This window comes from Cottoperca gobio, chromosome 1 (genome assembly GCF_900634415.1).
Source record: "Cottoperca gobio chromosome 1, fCotGob3.1, whole genome shotgun sequence".
NCBI lineage: Eukaryota > Metazoa > Chordata > Actinopteri > Perciformes > Bovichtidae > Cottoperca > Cottoperca gobio.
The window spans coordinates 4,440,058-4,459,271 of NC_041355.1; the positions used below are offsets into that span (position 1 = coordinate 4,440,058).

The 19,214-nt window shown below is 41.1% G+C and overlaps 1 protein-coding gene across 1 annotated transcript in view; it reads right to left on the reverse strand.

Annotated features, from left to right (window-relative positions):
• The window catches only part of frem3 (Fras1 related extracellular matrix 3), a 32,088-nt gene that overhangs the window by 7,468 nt on the left and 5,406 nt on the right, over positions 1 to 19,214 (reverse strand). The window contains exons 2-12 of the mRNA XM_029434076.1: positions 18,790 to 18,879; positions 7,917 to 8,063; positions 7,114 to 7,344; positions 6,870 to 6,995; positions 6,040 to 6,291; positions 2,519 to 2,668; positions 2,227 to 2,436; positions 1,865 to 2,062; positions 1,612 to 1,776; positions 704 to 886; positions 464 to 594 (exon numbers count right to left, since the gene is read on the reverse strand). Coding sequence (XP_029289936.1) covers positions 464 to 594; positions 704 to 886; positions 1,612 to 1,776; positions 1,865 to 2,062; positions 2,227 to 2,436; positions 2,519 to 2,668; positions 6,040 to 6,291; positions 6,870 to 6,995; positions 7,114 to 7,344; positions 7,917 to 8,063; positions 18,790 to 18,879 — 1,883 coding nt within the window. The remainder of the gene's footprint in view (positions 1 to 463; positions 595 to 703; positions 887 to 1,611; positions 1,777 to 1,864; positions 2,063 to 2,226; positions 2,437 to 2,518; positions 2,669 to 6,039; positions 6,292 to 6,869; positions 6,996 to 7,113; positions 7,345 to 7,916; positions 8,064 to 18,789; positions 18,880 to 19,214) is intronic.

The following is a 19,214-nucleotide window of genomic DNA, read 5'->3' on the forward strand; positions in this document are numbered from 1 at the left end:
AGAAGCATAGTAGCTGGATGTCAAGTTTACAAACTGACTTAAAATCTCACTTCATTCATTACCTCTGCCAAAGTCTAACATCCTTTCATCATTTCATCCTATCATCCACATTTCAAATTTTGGTACGTAACATATTTGAATTTGTCACATGAGCGGTACATGTCTGATGTACAGTATATGGCTAGAATGTCGCAGTTCTGTTAATAGGTTTGTCTACTGTTTGGCTGTGCTGGGACATTTCCCTCAGCATCTCATTCCAGAGGGAAAAGCTTTTTATAAGACTCTGTGGTCCAGGCGTGTTGACAGCAATGCCAGCTGCTGCCTGGCTATTTTAACACAGGCTGACATGACAGGGGCGCATGCTCTCGTGTGTAGATATGCAGCGCTGTACGTGTGCACATGTAAGACTGGCTGAAGGTTTAATATTTGTTTGTGTGCATGTGGCATGGGGTTTTTGTGTCACCTGTATTTCAGCCACCATGTTGTCATCAGGCTTCATGTGTACAGTGAAGGCCTCTCTCATCTCTCTCTGACCGTCATACAGGATCTCAATCTCCACAAAGTGTTCCTTCTCACCCTCCTTGAACTCAACATCTTAGACACAGAGACAGTGAAGTGAGCATTGATTAAAAAGCATAAATATCTCTGACATTAATTGTTATGAAGATGTACTGTGTCACTCTGCAGCCACTACTGCTCTCACCCTCTGACAGCGGGTTGTAGTCTTCTCCGGAGGTTGCAGAGCCGTCCTTGGTGTGCACTCTCACCACTGAGACCTTTGAGGTGTCTCCAATGCGCAGGATGGGAATCTTCACTATAGCCACCTCACCTTTGACCTGAGGTTCACGTACGCTGTTCTTGATCTGAGCGAAACGGATGATGGGCTCTATAACAGGAAGAAAATAAGAATTACACATGAGCCAAAACGGCCACAGGCTTATTTCTTTCCCCAAATATACAAACAGATTACTTTACAAGAACAGAAAAAACATTTAAGAAAATAAACAGGCTTAAAGCATCAACTCTTCCTGCAGCTTTTCTGTCTGCTGCATTTGTGTTTTTATCTCTTTTTAGTGTGTGTGTGTTGTATTTAGTTGTTTATGACATTTCTGTTATGTGTGTATGGTTGAAAGTGTATGACTCTATTTGTAAATGTGTATGTGCTAGTATTAATGTATGGGTGTATATATGTTTTTATATTCTTGATTAAGTACAATTTTTATGAATAATGTCAATTATGTTTCTATTCAGGTAAATATGAGCAAGATTGCCAATAAACTCAAATCAAACTACTTCATTTAATCATGTTATATACAGTTTCCATGATTTATAGATGTAAAATAAATGTGCAATTGTTTTGCAGCAACATCCATCCTTCATATTTGCAGCCTGGCTGGTGTAAAACCCTCCACAGTTAGGAGTGAAGTGCTTTGCTCAAGGGCATCTCGGCCGTAGTTTTTAAGGGATGTGAGATCAATTTATAATTTAGAAAAATCCCATTGGTTTTATCTATGTGATAAGGCAATTCCTGAGGTTATGCGGACTGTTTTGACATTTTCTTTTTCAACGTTTCAGTCATTAAAATATTGTTTGTGTTGGTAAAGTACGTACTGTCTGTCCTGTCTGTGACTGAGACCAGCGCTTCCTTCTGCTCCCCGATAGAAGCTCCATACGGAGACTTGCTCTTGGGAGCTCCCAGGACGAGCCTGAACTCCTCGTCCTCTTCGTGGACGGAGTCGTCCATCAGGCTGACCACACACGGCTTCTCAGTTTCACCTGAAGAAAAATGGTTGAACACGGTCAGGTGAGTGCTGCAGGATGTAGAGGAACAGAGGGATTGAGAGGGAGGGAGGGGTAGTCTCACCTGGTAGGAAAGTGAGGATTGATGCGTCAGTATTGGGTCTTTCACTGTAGTCCATCATGACCTGAGCAGTGCCTTGGCGAGTGTAACAGCGCACCGTGGAGCTGAGGCTAATGTCTCCGCTGCGGTACACTATGGCTGTTACCTCCCCATCGGACTCATCCACCTTGTAGCTTCCTTCCTTAAACTGAACCTTCGGCACTGTAAAGACAATAACCCACATGTTTTATCATTTATTTGCTGCATATAAACCTACAATAACAATAACAATAAGTTAAACAATAAGACCAACAACAATCATAGAACTTGACTCACATCTTTCATATAGAATATAGTTTATAGGACATACTATATTTGACACTCACCGTCAGTGACTGTATCATTGATGGTGATGGTGGTCTTGCTCGGTTCTCCCAGAACAGCATTCATGGGCATCCGTAACACGAGGTCAAAGGTCTCAGGCCCCTCCAGCTCCGGCTGACCCAGATCGTCCAGGATGGTCACTCTGAATGTCTGCATGGTCACTCCGGGAGCAAAGTCTAGGTTGCGACTAATGCCGACGTAGTCCAGTCCAGCTGCCAGGTAGAGAGGAAACTATAAACTAACAATGTAATGCAAAAATCATGAGTAAATGCTGTGTCAAACTGCTGATTTTACCTTCTGCAGAGACAGGCTCACTCTTCCTGGAGCGGACGGTGACAGTAGCCGTCTTGGACAGGTCGGTCCCTGTCCTCCAGACTTTCACCTCAACGTAGCCTGAACTCTCATCCACAAAATACTCAGGTTCCCCAAAGTACAGCGAGGGCTCTGTGGGATTCGGGAATAATAGGAAAGTACAATTGAGAAATGTTTAATGTATAACGTACAAAGGAATTTGACTTGGCGATGAAACAGTACATAAAATACATTTATCATCAGGACATTTTGTCACAATCTGGATATTGTATTTTCGTCTACTTGTCGGAACAAAGGTTTTTTGTTAGAAAGACATAGCAACATAAGCTTTTAATCGAGCAGGGTTCGGGGACAAATTGGCACGAATAGCTGAGCAAACTCCCTAATTTTTGTCTCAGCACAGGAAGAGAGCTTTCATCCCTCTTATCCTGTTCTCCTTCAACCTTCCCCCCTCACTTATCTAAATCCGGACAGCTCTGTCTGAACTCAACGCCAAAGGGCCGGGGATACACCTGAAGAATAAGGCGTGTGCTTGTGTGTTCACGGGTGAAGGGATGTTCCCAGTTTCTGATGATCGAGCAGCTGATAAGCAGTATGGCGAGGGTTTGGCAGAGACAGAGAGGCAACCATCCACTTTGCAAAGGCAGAGGGCAAGAATTCAGACTCCTGGAACACATTGTCAATTCATCTCTCCTCACTTCTGTATAAAGCTGGTTTTCATCAGACTCCAGCCAGTGCTCTTGGAGATCCACTGATAGAGGCGTACACATTCAGGTCTTTAGCTTTTCTGGACTATAAAAAAACTGAGAAAAGGTATAAACAGAGACATTTTGAGTGCAAATGCAATTTAAAATAATGCTTTATACAGGGTTTGTAAGTAATAATTAGTAAAAGTAACTAATTGCTTTATTAATGCTTAGTAAATTATCTACAAATGCTTTATAGTTCAGCCATAAATCATCAACAAGAACAAAATTCAGGTTGCCAGGCTGTGAAAAATCTCTTTGGTAATAATGCAGGATTAAATGTGGGTAATCTATTAATACATGTTCAGGGGTTCTCATTTCTATTAAGCCGTCAAATCTGCAATTATAAATGATTAAAGGTCATGAATAAAGACTGTTTGCAATAATCCAATCAGGTGTCGGGTAAGCAACAGATTTTTTCACAATTTGACAAACACAAAATGATCCACATTAATGGCTTTCAACTAATTCTTTCATAGCATTAATAACCATTATTAAAGCCATTAGTTACAACTTATAAAGTCATTATAACGTTGCTGCCAGATAAGAACTCCAGCATCATTAAAACAAAAACAAATAAACATATACAATACAATTACCAGGAGGATTCACACATACATACATACTTCACTTGTGGCAATAATTGAGTTTGGGATATGGTCATGTGACTTTAAACTGCTCATTTCATTTTCTCTATTTAAATGTTGTATGAAAGTGTTGTTTGATGACCATAAGCTAAAACACATCAGCTGTCACAAACATAGTTGCTCTCAGTTATTGGTGCTTGAACAGAATTGGCAGATCTTATTTAGTATTTGACAGACAACTGGATTTCTGGCACACTTTCAATGCCTCTCAGCCTCAAAGGCAGCGATTTAGTACCAGGGAGGATGAGAAGGGGGGGGGGGGGGGGGGTTGGGGATGAGTGCCAACATGGCAACCTTAAATATCAGTGAGAGGAAGAGCCAGACAAATACAGTAACAATGGAGGCTCGGTGTTGGCTGGAGTCCAAACCACAAGTTTACTCAGACAGGCAGTTGGTTTTACACACACACACACACACACACACACACACACACACACACACACACACACACACACACACACACACACACACACACACAGACACATACTCTGAACCAGATTTATGGTAGGGTGTTACTTCAGGACCCACCAAGAAGTAAACCCACAATAGAGGAGTCTTCTCTTGTCTTTTCACATGTCTGGGAATGCAACGCTGATTATTTATACATATAGTTCAATTGTACTCATGTTCCAAATTGGTTGGGAGGGATGCTTTCTCCACCAGCGTGTCTGTCACTACAACAAGCAAATCCAGGAAATTAGCCTCAGTCAACTGTTGGAGAAATGTGAGGAAGACAACATTTCTTTGCCTCAAGGATTTGAAGAATTTGAGGGGGAACAATTTGTCAAATTTGTTAAGACATTTTCTTTGACTGATCAAATGAAACCAATGACATATTTGTGATTTATAGCTTTAAAAAAAACTGCATTCCTTCTCGAGTTGAAAGTCTAATATCTTTAACAGAAACAGGGAATGTAGCCCTGAATGCCATCAAACAGGAGAAAGAGTAAAAACATGCCAGTCATTTGGATTCCCTGGACAATAGTCCCTCTCTCTCTCTCCACCACCTGTCTTTTGCTCCCTGCAGACAAAGGGATGCCCTCTGTTTCCTCTGAGCTCCCCTGAATGCCAATGAGGACTGTGGGTCGCTTCGAGGAGCACAGGGAGGTTTAAAGCCCTTTTATCTGTCAGATAGGCTACAGTGTAGCGTAACATCAACTGAGACCGCCGTTCTCCCTCTCAACACCTGTCTATTGTTATCTTGTTTCCAACACTCAGACAGAATATGGTGGATAAATGAAGCAGAGTGTGTAAGCAAAGCAGTCAGACCCAGGCACGGGAAGGGTAATGGACCAGAAAATACCGTAAAGCCATTAAGGCAGGTACAGTATCCCGGGCTTTGTTTTCAGCGACTGTGGTTTTTTGTGTCGCCTGTGAACTTTTGATGGATTAATGGTGCGCAGATACCAAAATGAGCATCAAAGGGACAAGCTGAGCAACAGGATCACCCACAGCTGCCACCACGACGTCAGTCACACTGTAACCACAGCACATGATTTCTTGACCTTTAGGCAAGCAACACCCGCTTTGAATAGTAAATCATGTAAGCAATGAGTTCTGGGCTTCATGCTCAATGTCAGGTCGCTTTTCCGTGATAGTTCTCCGTGTGGTGCTTTTTGTTGATTTGTGTGCATCAGTTTGAAATTTCAATAGTTTTGCAACAAACAAGTATCTTTCCTCTGTCTTTAGGTAGTAAGCCATGACTCATAATCATAGTCAGACTGGTACTACAACACTTATACTCAAAGAAATCAGTAAGTAAAAATATTATTTTAATAATATTAATAATCATAAATCAGCTCATGGCTCACTTTCTGTTCTGGCGTCTTTATAGTTATTAATGACATGACTTCTTCCCCTTACATTAAGTTTATCTGTAAATGTAAATGTATTAAATAATGTGTAGGTTTGTTGGTAGTTTCAAAAGAATCAGGAGGTTTTTATGAAACGCTGACGTCTTTGAAATGAGATAATATACATATCATATCTGTATTTATTTCACAAGGTTTCTGCTTCTGTCTATTTGTCCATCCATCTATCTGCTAAACTGAACACTCACACACTTGAAGTTTGGGGTAAGAAAAGTGTTCCTACATTCAACTTCACTCACCGTCATCGCTGTCAGCCAAGATGGTGATCTTGGCGGATGGGAAGTTAGCGCCCAGCTGGCCGCCCATGGACATGCTGAGGCTGACGTTGAAACTCTCTTCCTCCTCATACAGGGAGTCATCGATGATGATGATGCGACAGAGTTTCTCCCGCTCGTCCTTGTCAAAACGCAGCACACTGGTGTGGTCCTCCGGCCGGGTGATGTAGTCAGAGTAGGACAGCACAGTGCTGGGGATGGTGCCGATGGCCGTGGCTGAGAAACGATGGGAACAGAGAGCGGAAAGATTACATTTCATATTTAAAACATTAATAAAAGCAATGAAGGAAAACTGCTTCAGTATGTTATCTCCCCCCCCCCCCCATTTCTGCACTGTCCTCTGGGAAATGCAAAAATGCCCCAAATAAAAAGAATTACGTAAAAACAATATAGACACTTTAAGACAAAGTAGGTCCCACATTTACTACTTTACCTACATTTTGATTTAATCAAAAGTCTAGTTATTTACATGAAATCTTGGACTTTTAAATAAAATAAAATAAAAGATACATTAAAACTAAAATAAATTAAATTAAACTAAAATGTAATTGACTTTAATACAACTTCATTAATCCACAAAGGCAATTTGATTGGCAAGGTAAAAACTCAGACACAAGTACAGAAAGACCTTTTTCAAACTAAGGAGCTGGTTACACCACGTTGGGCTGATGGTGCAACGTTTCAATGGTTCGTACTTATTTCGTCATCATCGCCATTCAGCAATTTCTGCGTAAATACTCAAGTGCCACACTTTTTCTTTTGAATGACATTAACTACAAACAGGTTCCTCTCACCTTGCTGAGTGTAACAAACGACCATGAGTTCCTGGCTGGCGTCTCCTGAGCGCCGCACCGGCACCAACAGCTCTCCAACATCCTCCTCAATCTTGAACTCTGCTTGAGGAATGTAGACTGTGGATTCTGTTTTTGGAAGACAAATACATATTATGATGATTCATCGTGTATAAAAACTCATTCAATAATACATAAAATAAAGGCAGCATTTATGGTGGTGAGGCTTTAACTACTATATTCCTACCATCTCCAGGATCCACAATCTCGACTGTTGCGATGTCGGGAAACTCGAGCACAGCCATGACCGGATCTGACAGCTGGATCTCGAAAGTCTCCGAAGTCTCAAACTCCTGGTCTGTGAAGATTTTTACCTTCCAGGTTGCCGTAGTCTGGCCGGGATTAAACTGGACCTGCTTTTGGGATTTTCCACGGAAATCTTTGTCCTTCTCAGCTGTTCCATCCTTGGTAGCAATACCTGAGGGAGAGGGACGTACATGATTTACAGAAGTGCACACGTTAACATATGTTGTCATAAATCTGTTGCATACAAGTGTGATGCGGCCAAACAGACCCGCATGTTGACATTTCCTTGTGACCTTTACCAGGAAAGGTTATATGTGCTCTCAATCACTCCTCTTTCAGACAAGAGAGGAAATGGAGCACCAGTCAAACAAAGATTTGCACCTTTACGGGACACAACATTGTTATTAGTGTCGTGTTGATTTGGTGTTTTTCTTCAGTTTAAGTGGCGGGATAAACTGGGGATATCCTGCAGCTTAATTTAAATCTGCAGAGATTTTAAATGAGAGGGTTATGCTGATGTGCTATAGCAGGGCCGGCCCTTGAATTGTTAGAAGGAACAATAACTCTTTGTTAAATTGTCAGTTTAATAAGGGCATGCTGTGTAGTGTCATCGCTCTTCATATCAGTTTATTGTTGACAGAAATGCTACAGAAGAAACATATCTGTAAATAACATATACATATTTAGTATATAAATGTATTATAAGTCATTGAGTTATAAAATATAAAGACTGTCAACACTTACTGACGAAGGACGTTTCTCCCAGGTAGCCTCTGCGTTTCAGTGTCACCTCCAGGAATTTGGCGTCCTCATCCACTAAATAGTATTCCCTCTCCAGAGAGATCCAGGCCCAGTTGAGCCGGAATGGCTGAGGCTTTAGTTTGTTTCCGCCTAAAGACAGGAAACAAAAAGCTTATTGCACTGATACTTCATTTCAAAGACCTCCTCCACAGCGCAGTACGATCTATTTTGTTCATGTTAGGAGCCACTGAGGGATAGAAACTGCTCTGGGCTCAAGGATACAAAGAAATCAAAAGGGCATTTTAATTTTGGAAGGGAAACACGATAACTTAATACCAGGGCTTCCCTAAACCTCAGCGGCCTTACGAAGAGTCGCCTTACAAACATAGATATACATGCTCTGCTTATGGAAGATTTCTGTCATAGTATGATTTCTTTAATGAGCTGGCCTCTTGTAAATCTGTGTCACCCCATCATGTCCACGCTCTGTTGCTCTCCCTCTTGAACAAGGTGAAGTTTAAGTGTGAGCAGTAAGGCTTTTCTTTTTTTTTGCTCCAATATCGACCGCAAAGACACACTTCTCGTTTGCCAAATAATACTTTTCGCCTTTCTTAAACTAGCATCATCTTATCTCACCGCCGTGAGAAGCCGTGTTCCTGAAACACGCATCTGAACCAAACTCTTAAAGCTCAGAGAGTCACCTGCCACTGATCCACTACTTTAATCCACACTATCTCATGACTCATGTAATCCCTCAAACTGTCAGCTCAGCTTTGGTCATTGATTTAAAACCCGCTGCTTCGGAGATATTTAAGATTATGGGTTCTGCTACATAATCTGAATGTTTTTTTAACAACAGCGGCGAAAAGGCCCTAGTGTCTTATCCTTCAGCGAGAAGAGCCTGGTGACCTGTGACTTTTGATGTGAAATGGGTCAAACTCAGTTCTTTGGTTCAGGGAGGTTAGAGCGGGCTGTCTCTCTTCAGTCTTGCACGGCTGGTCACACTGGCAGCGGCCCTGCTGACCTAACTGTGCTGAAGACGCCCAGAGGAGAGAGGGAACTTCATTGGGTCTGAAGAAACACTCAGCAGTTTGGTATTTGCTATTATCTCTTTGTAAAAACTAATAATATGTCTCAGAAATGATAAAAACACAAACATAGTTCCAGTTTGAATAAAAAGTAAACGGAAGAACAAGAGCAAGGACCTTCTGACTGTCCACACAATAAGCCAGCATTGAGCTCAGTTTTGCCTCAGTGAGGACGAAAGAGGCTGCAGATGTTATGCTATGTGACTGTGGACAATGAAAAAACACGGGGGGCTGAAGGTGGGTATTCAGGATGGGAAGGGGGCCACTTCCTCAAACCCACATGTCAACGAAAAACCAGGCCGAGTCACAACAGGAGCACAGAGGCATGTTCAGATGAAACTGATAGCAACAAGTGGATTTTCTGGGACAATAACAATATACTCGATCACATCTTCACTGACACGAATAGACTAAAGATGGCTGTAAACCTGTTCTATCTGCCACGCACAGACAGAGACATGAAAGCATTTACTTCACTAGTGGAGCCCACGCCTGGTTAAAGACATGGAGCAGCAGAGCCCGGCGGGCACAGCAACCCTCGACCAGGCTCCACGCTCAGGTTTCCAACGGTCACAGGCTAAAAATACAGGAAACATGCATCATGTCTGTTTTTGCTCGCCCCAGTACCTTTAAGTATTTATACAGTTTGTGCATGAAAGATTACATTTAGAAAGCATACAGTATAACTGTGTTCTGGTTAATGTATATCAACTCCTGACTGATAAGACTTTTGATCAATCTGCACTGCTTAATGAAAAATGAAAAGATGTACAATTACCCAATAAAAAGAGTCTTTGACAAACTTTAATGATCAGATTGTTTCTGTGAAAGTGTGTCCTGGCAGCCGGCCCTCGTTGGAGCTGATATGAAGAGAAGCTTAGTCACTGACTATCGTCGAGGATTATCAAATGAACACGGCAGAGACAAAAAGCTGCCTCTGTTTTGGCATCGAGCAATCAGGCTTTAGGTTTCTGCAGCGCTGCGAGGAGTAAAACAATGGAGTTTTTTATGAATAAGACAAGAACACAGTATTGCACTGTTAGATTATATTGTGCTGAATAACAGACACTTACGGTGAACCCACAAAACAATGGATTTCAGGAGATACTGAAGCACTTGTTTCTCATAGTTTGTGATACGTTTTGTACTCCTATACCTAGATTTTAAACTATTTTTAGAATATTGTAAGAGTTACACATAATGTCAAGAATACATGAACACTACGATAGTGAACGTGACCTGTGATATGGTCAAAACAGAAAAACTCAGCAATGAAAATATGTGTATGTGAACTCGACGAACAGGTGTAACATGGCGTACTGTATGTGAATGGACGTAATGGGTTTGCATGAATGGAACGATTTATTCCTGATGTTTAACTGCCTGTAATTTGTAATCAGAACTGAATTTACTCATTGTTATTGCTAGAATAACCAGAATTACTACTTTTAGTGTTATTGAAAATGCTAGTTTCTTTTCGTTTTTGTTCTAAGTTCCTCCTCGGCCTAACCAATGAATCAAACGTATCTCATTCACTGTTTACTTACACAAAGTCACATGATAACATGCATCTAGTTACTGGCTGAAACAAAGATCTCTGTCTCTCTGTCTTTGTCCGTCTATCTGTCTCTTCCTTCCCGCCAGACTCCCATATTATGTGGAGCAGAGTGACAGCTGTACTCCACAAACCCCCCCCTCCATGTTCCCCTTCCTCCCTGTGTCGGCTTTGTTCGCTGAGGGGACGGACAACGGAGAGGGACAGCAGGCCACAGTCTGGGTGGGCCTGATCTACCACCATGGCATGCCTCCCTGCCTGCCTCCTCATTGTTCACACCAGTGTAAGAGAGGGGAATCTCCCTTTCTACGACTTCTTTTGTGAGACACTGAAGCTGGAGCTGGCATGAGTCTCAAGAAAATCAAGAAATAATCAAAAAGCCACAGTTCCCAGCAAGGGTGATCTTTCATGATAACAACCAGAACAGACAGACGGCTCCTCACAGAAATGAAAATGATTTAAATAGACGAGTGAAATTGCTGCAAACATAAAAGTCGAAAAACATTTTAGACATGACTGATGGTCTAATATATCACAATTTATATGACACATACTATATTAGACTGGCCATCAAATCCAATACATACAGTAGCTGCCTGGCTCAGCTCAAATTTCCATTAGCTTTTCAAACTGACAATCAACATAATTTCAGCTGGGATGTAAAGTTTTATAGGCCGCACGTGTTTCTAAACGTCCCTGTTAGCAGCTATTTCATAAATTAGCTTTAGTGTGATTGATGCTAATCACTGACAAGGGCAGGGAATGAATATTAAAGAAGTATGATAATATTTTTCTGTTTTAGGACCTGAGTGAGAGCAACTGGATCCTCTCCAGACCTCGACTTATTTTAGTGCAAGTCACGCAGTGGTCTGCTACAAAGTGACACATTTAGGTATGTAAAACTAAAAGTTAGCGTTAGAAAACGCAAAGCTATAAAATTGTGAAATACAGTATTTTGGATGCAGCATGCCAGAATGACTCAGTGAAAGATTACTCTTCATAACATTTCAAATATCCAATATCCTGCCTCAGCAAAAAAGACCCATCAAAACATACACAGGACATTATAGACGGAGACGTTTCTCTGCACCAGCGTCCTTTGACAGCACATTCTTCATCAGCTCATATTTACACAGCAGTGCTGCCTGCACCATACATAGATGCAGTGGGATAGTGGGTCAGGCCGGAGATATCATTGGAGAGGAAGGTCAATACGAGGCTTTGACGTTCACAGGCATGATGCAAGGAACAGCAACCATCTAAGAATATCTTCATCAGGTGACAAGCAGCGCCATTATTACATTTTGTCATTAATCATCCTGTTGATATAAATACTGGGGAGGTTCCAGTCAGCTATGATCGGTATTTAAATGTCAAAGTTTTTAAAGCATGGTCTATTTATTCATAGAGATGTCAAACGTTGATGGAAACAGAAGAATTTCTTTATTTTTATTCTTTAACATCTTAATAAGTGTAGGAAGAGATTTTTCAAATAGTGAAATATATAGCTTCCTCTCTGCGTTCCAAAGAATTTATGCCAGGAATGCAGTATGATTAGATGTATTAATAACTCTTATCATTCCTTCCAGACAGCGGCAGCATGTGCTGTATATTGACACATTACAGGAGCTCGATTGCTGCTTCAGTTCAGGACAGTGAAGTTATCTCCGCAGGATGTTACAAATCATAATTTGACAGCCACATCTTTGACCCCTGGCTTGCCATATCGTTGACATGGTGACACAAATGCTTACAACACTTTGGAGAAATCTAATGACAACATGTGGTACTGGGAATCTTTATCTTTTGAGTCATATGGGTAGAATGATGAATAAGCAGATATGAACAAAAGGCTGTTTACAAGCATTGTCCAATCTTGTAATATGTACAAAAACGTCATATAGCCTGCTCTAGAGTCATATAGCCTGCTCTAGAGTCATATAGCCTGCTCTAGAGTCATATAGCCTGCTCTAGAGTTATATAGCCTGCTCTAGAGTCATATAGCCTGCTCTAGAGTCATATAGCCTGCTCTAGAGTCATATAGCCTGCTCTAGAGTTATATAGCCTGCTCTAGAGTCATATAGCCTGCTCTAGAGTTATATAGCCTGCTCTAGAGTCATATAGCCTGCTCTAGAGTCATATACCCTGCTCTAGAGTGATATACCCTGCTCTAGAGTTATATAGCCTGTTCTAGAGTCATATCGCCTGCTCTAGAGTCATATAGCCCGCTCTAGAGTTATATAGCCTGCGCTAGAGTCATATAGCCTGCGCTAGAGTCATATAGTCTGCTCTAGAGTCATATAGCCTGCTCTAGAGTCATATAGCCTGCTCTAGAGTTATATAGCCTGCTCTAGAGTCATATACCCTGCTCTAGAGTCATATAGCCTGCTCTAGAGTTATTCGGCCTGCACTAGAGTCATATAGCCTGCTCTATAGTTATATGGCCTACTCTAGAGTCATATACCCTGCTCTAGAGTCATATAGCCTGCTCTAGAATCATATAGCCTGCTCTAGAGTTATATAGCCTGCTCTAGAGTCATATAGCCTGCTCTAGAGTCATATACCCTGCTCTAGAGTCATATAGCCTGCTCTATAGTCATATACCCTGCTCTAGAGTCATATAGCCAGCCTGCTCTAGAGTTATATAGCCTGTTCTATAGTCATATAGCCTGCTCTAGAGTTATATAGCCTGCTCTAGAGTCATATAGCCTGCTCTAGAGTCATATACCCTGCTCTAGAGTCATATAGCCTGCTCTATAGTCATATACCCTGCTCTAGAGTCATATAGCCAGCCTGCTCTAGAGTTATATAGCCTGTTCTAGAGTCATATAGCCTGCTCTAGAGTTATATAGCCTGCTCTAGAGTTATAGGTATGTAGGAACAAAACAGAAAAAAACTCTACTTTGGTATAGCAGTGCTTTGAGCTAAATAAACATACTAATGTTAGCAGGTGTAATGTTTACCATGTTCACCATCTTAGTTTAGCGCGTTAGGATGCGAACATTTGTTGATAAGCACCTACAGCTGATGTTGATAGGAGTGTCTTTAGTTTTGTCAGTATTGGTTCATAAACCCAAGTTATCGAAGTTAGAATTTGGACCTGATGATTGCACTATAAGGAAAGTTAAGTGATGACCAAAGATATTACAATTAATCTTGAAGTTAACAGGAAGGCAATTCAGTCAAAACCACAAATGTTTTGTGCCACATGGTGGTGCGTCATACAGATACTTCCTCTGGTGACCATCGATGTCTGTCCCAAATCTAATGGAAATCAATCCAAAAGTTGTTGAGATATTTCAGTCTGGACCAAAGTGGTGGACCGACAGACAATCCTACAGAATGACATTGCCATCCCTTGAGCCAACCACTAGCATGGCTAAAAAGAAAAGGACAAGGAAAGGAGTGCGAGTAACTCAATGACAGCTTGGCTAAGGGCAGCAACAGCTTTGCCATATGAGAGCAGATAAGAATAACCGCTTTAGCCATAGATCATAACTCCCCACCCGTGCAGCCCTCCAACCACCATAAATCAAGGCTGAAAAAAAGACAAAAAGAGAAAGAAAGACAGAAAACAAGGTGATACCATGGTTTGTTGAAAGGGATATGTTGGAAAACCTGAGAGGAAAGAACAGTAATACCATGAAGGGGTCTTAGAGGAGGGGAAGGACGGAGAGTGACAACAGAGGGGTGTGGTGGAGGGGGACTAAGAGGCCTCAGCTTCTAGTCATAGGGGGCCCTGACTGTGGCACCATTAGCCAGTAAATCTCCTGGTGACTGTTGACATGGGTGACATGCAAGATCCCAAAACACAGTTAGGAAGTAGGGGTGTAACATGGCAGCACGCAGTCCTACTGTACAACAGCATACACCCACTGTTTCTTCACCAAAGTACAGACAAACATATACACATTTTCTAGATCTTTTTCATAATTTTGTCCTTTCTTGGTATCATTGTACCCTCTGGGGAATTGCCCCTGCAGAGCAGGCACCTCCGCAGTGGAAGTCTGCAGGTTATCGGGCTATCTGAGATTGGGTTGGATTTCTGTGGAGCTGGGAGTGGGGTGACGGAGGGCTTTGAAAGGGGATCCCCCTGGAGCCTTCCCTCTCACGTACACACCTGTCTGCTCGGGATACCACTCCACTTCCAGGCCTTGCTCTGTCTGTGGCCCTGGAGTCTGGAGTCTCCAAGGAAGTGCATTCCTCTACCGTCTCTGAATGATCACATAACATTGGGGTCTATGATCCCTCTGCAGAGCTGGAAGACTATATTTTTGCTATTAGAAAAAAGCACAGAGGTCGAGCCCACCTATCTGAATGTAGAGGTTCTGTTCTCTCTTTCTTCTCATCTGTTTATCAGTTGAGTTTGATTAGCACTGCTATGAAATCTGAGGATATCTTGCGCCTAACATTGGATGCAGAGGCAGTGTTTCTGAAGACACTTGGTGCATTCCAAGGTCTAAAGATCTGGTATAAATATATTGTCCAAGTCCTAAGACTAAGAACGTCTCAACACGTCTGACGGTAAAATGAGGGTTTATTCTCTTAGCCTGTGGCTTACTGAGCCTTATGGGCAAGGATATATGCAAGCTGTGTATCCACTTGTAAAAACAAGTATTTATTGCCTCAGTGTCCCTCACTTTGAATGGCTGTAGGGAGTTTCTGACCTGGTCATTCGCATGTAGGTTATTGCTTTTCCAATAGAAATTCCCAACAGACAGAAAGGATGACCCGGGTTGAACTTCAGTTTGTGTTTGAGGTCACTGCCACAGGACAATACAGCTTGTTTTCATAACTGCTTTGTGAGAATCAATTCTATCAGATAAAGAATATGTAGTAAAATGATGCAGCTTTCTTTGTCATTGTTTAAAATCACATCTGTCAAATAAAGACAACACAACAAAATCTGCTTTACAAAATAAAAAGAAGAGAAATCTTCTACCCAATAATCAATGTTCCTTTATCTCTCAGCTCTCACACCAAAGCTGTTTGAGTTCTGAGATAAGGACCTTTGTGGGTCATCTGATCAATCACATGTTAATTATAAAATGCTTCTAAAATGATGCACTTTACTTAGAAGGTTGCATTGTAAGTGCTTACAGTCAGCATTTTCTCTGACAAAATAATACTTAACTTGCAAGTTGTGATACAATAAATGCAATAGTCTTTTTTCAATCTACACTCATATAGAGTATACTGTATGTTTGACTTAATTTACATATTTAGTCGTATACAAGTCACAAATCTGTGCGTAAACACCATATTCTGGATTGCAGCTTCATCAGGTTGACGCATTGTTTTTTCTGCTTTTATCGTGTGAATGATTTATGCACTTCCAACACATTTCTGCAAACAGCCGATAAGCCAAAAATCCAGCATGCTGTGTTCTGACTTGATGAGAGCTACACTGACTTTCTCCTCAGAGTCTGGAATTTAACCGCTGACCAGCATGTCTCTTAGTGTGAACCTGAATATCCACCTCTGACCTCTCTGACTAAGAAACACTTCAGCTGTGCCTGACCACACACACATGCTATTGCTACTTCAGACGGAGCGCTTTCAAGCATCTTAATGTTTCTAATATACAGAGTTGCAGAAACGTACATGCAACATTTGAGCCTTATAAGGCATGCCAAACTGCTATACTATCTCTTGAAGATATGTTTATGACTTGGACTGTGTTTATTTGTGTGTGTGCGTGTGTGTGTGTGTATTCTTGACTTGTGAAAAAGCATCAGTGCAGTGCATGTAGTGGCAAGTCCCCCATAAAGGGTGCTAAAACCCCGAAGCAGCTGCCCATATCAGTGCATCTGAGGGGTATTTCTTAAAGCGAGGTCACACTCAAACTGTGTTAAACATAAGAATGTATTTAGCTAAATAGTTTTGGAAATGTTCAAGGAAACAGAATGATTCAGGGAAGAAACAATTCATCACTTTCTATGAGGTTAAGATTTTAAGATAAGTTTACAGCCTATGAGATGATAGTGGACATTACGATAGGTAGCCTCTGATCGGTCGCAGTACTCGTTTACTTTTCTGTCTCTCTTGTAGAACTAATCTCTGAGTTTTTTTCCAAAAAAGATCCCAAACGACAGAGAAATCACCAAATAATTTACCTCTATTTTGGTTTAATTCCAGACTTTATCACTCTTTTATGGTGTTTGAGTACGTAAATCTATTTAGCTTTGGAAAATAAGCGATTGACATTTTAAGATTAATATAGGGTGTGCTGACAGGGACCGGTTTGAGGGGATAATCTTGGGTGCAAATCTCCTAATGACCGGGAGGTTTGTTTCCCACACAAACTAGCGGATAGGCTGACCATCAGTGTGTTCTCCACCTGCATGTTTCTACACGTCCAGGATGCCACCTCCCCAAGGAGTCACCCCCTCAACACTTCACATAAGTGATTCACTGGTTGGCTTGAATTGCCTTTTACCTGTTATTTGATATTTTTCCAGGTGTGCTTTTGTATTTGTTTGTGTGTGTGTGCCTGCCTGTGTATGTGTGTGTGATGGTGAGAGTGCAGGCGTGCACATGTTAACCAGTTCATCTATTATGTGGAATAATAAACGTGTATGCTATTAATTACATGTATGTTGTGGTGTGAGCTGTCTGTGGTCTTTACATGTGAACCGTGGTCATGCAGAAACACGGTTTTGTTTTATGTCACAGCCTGCACCTGGTTCAGCTGAGTTGGCTGGAAGTTTAAACAATGTATGAAAGCAAACAGAACAAGACTGTCGAGCTAATTGAAGCCTTTGCGTTCCCTTCCTGTAGTTAAACCCTCCACTTACACGCAAAAAAAGCTAACCAGATTTGCTTCAGGCAGATTAATAGGTCACAAATGTAAAGTAAAGAAACAATAATAACAATACTGGTGAACATTATAGAATAAAGAATAACAATACAATAACAATGTCTTTGTTATCTATTTCAATCAATGTCAGAGCTCCTGACCCTCATTAAAAATAAATTATCATCTACTTCACTTACAGTATGGGGAAAAAGTAAATTACTGGGATCAAGTCGAGGCTAATAAGAAGCTTCACTTTGCTGACAAAAAGACAGTAATTTGACAAAAAGACACATCCTTCGAGTCAATGCGATGATGAGGTGCTATCTTCAACATGGCCCTCAATCCAGCGTAATTATAGCCTAAACTTTCCCTGCCACATTAATTCCATTTCCAAATCTTGTTTTGTATTTTATAGCTGATACTTAAATAGCAAAGGCCACCTGTTGCATTTTTATTGCTTGCCATTTGCTATATTTATAATGCTGTTCATGTAAAGCTACGTAAAAGTTAGACGTGACCACAGGCCCCAGAGCTTATACATTACAGTATATCTGGTATCTGGTTCATTTAAGAGAATTCTTTAGGATGAACAGGATAAGAACATGTGTTCACAGAAGACCACTAGACATGTCAGCGTCCAATGACGAGACTGTAAAGAAATATAATATTCAGGAAAAACCAAACCGATATGTGTGGGGTGCCCGAGTAAGATGAGAAAGAAACTAAAGGATTTAATGTGAAATGTACAGGACCATGTTGCATGTTGATGGCTTGTAAAGCAGAAAATAGAGACTAGAAAACATAATCTCTTCATTTGAATCCCATTGAATGCATCGAATGGGTTCACAGTATTCCTACAATCATAACATTCACAAACTATTGTTCCTTTTGAAATGTTTGTTGACACCATTCACAAACACAATGGTACATTTTCAAGGCCAAACCAAAACGTGTATTTTGAAAGACTAATTCCAAGAAGAACGTCTAAACTGAATAGCTCATCATGCAAACCCGTAACAGGATTAAAGGGGGCATTTGAAAAGTCAGAAAAGTGCCCTTGGGGAAAGGATCCTATTGTTGTATTGTTTAACAATAAAATTTAGAGCATGAGGTAGTCCCACCTCTTTCACGTTTACAAATCCAGTCAGTGTTTGGCTGAAGTCCCCTTTGACCCCTGTCCTTTAAACCTGCTACCCTCTCCAGTGGGGCGAAAAGAGATGGAGGGTCTATACTGGGTGTCAGTCATGGCCAACTGCCTTAAGTCTTTGTGATGCAAACACTTGGGAGATTGACAGAGAGCAGGAAGTTTCAATCTTAAGAAGCCGGTACAAGACACACAAAGTCGGAGGACAGCCTTCGGGTAAGTGATTCCTCATTAATGGGCCTCAGTTTGGTGTCAGTGCAGACAAGTATGAAATATTGAAGGATTCCTACCTTTGTCTTCAACTGTGAAGTAGAAGATATCACTTGTAGCGTTGCTCCCATCCAGCAGCACGTAACAGATCTTCATGTCATCAATATCAGCTGTTGGTACGACAAATATAGAGAGATTGAGTGTTGGCTGAAGACGTTAGGTAAGATAACTGTTCCACTTTTACAAGGTTCTAGTTACAACCCTTAGACTGGAATTAAAGTGATATGGGCCACAGGATACATGTATTTTAAAGCATTCAGGATAGTTTTAAGCAAAGTCTAAATATTTCATCAGTTAGAAATATCCATTACAGAAATATATTATCATTCATTTGGAGTTATGTGTCTGGCCAAGTGATAAATGTATTGATAATATTCACTCTCCTTATAGCTCTGTTTTGGTCTCCACCAACTACTGAGGAAAATATCTGTATATATAATAGCTG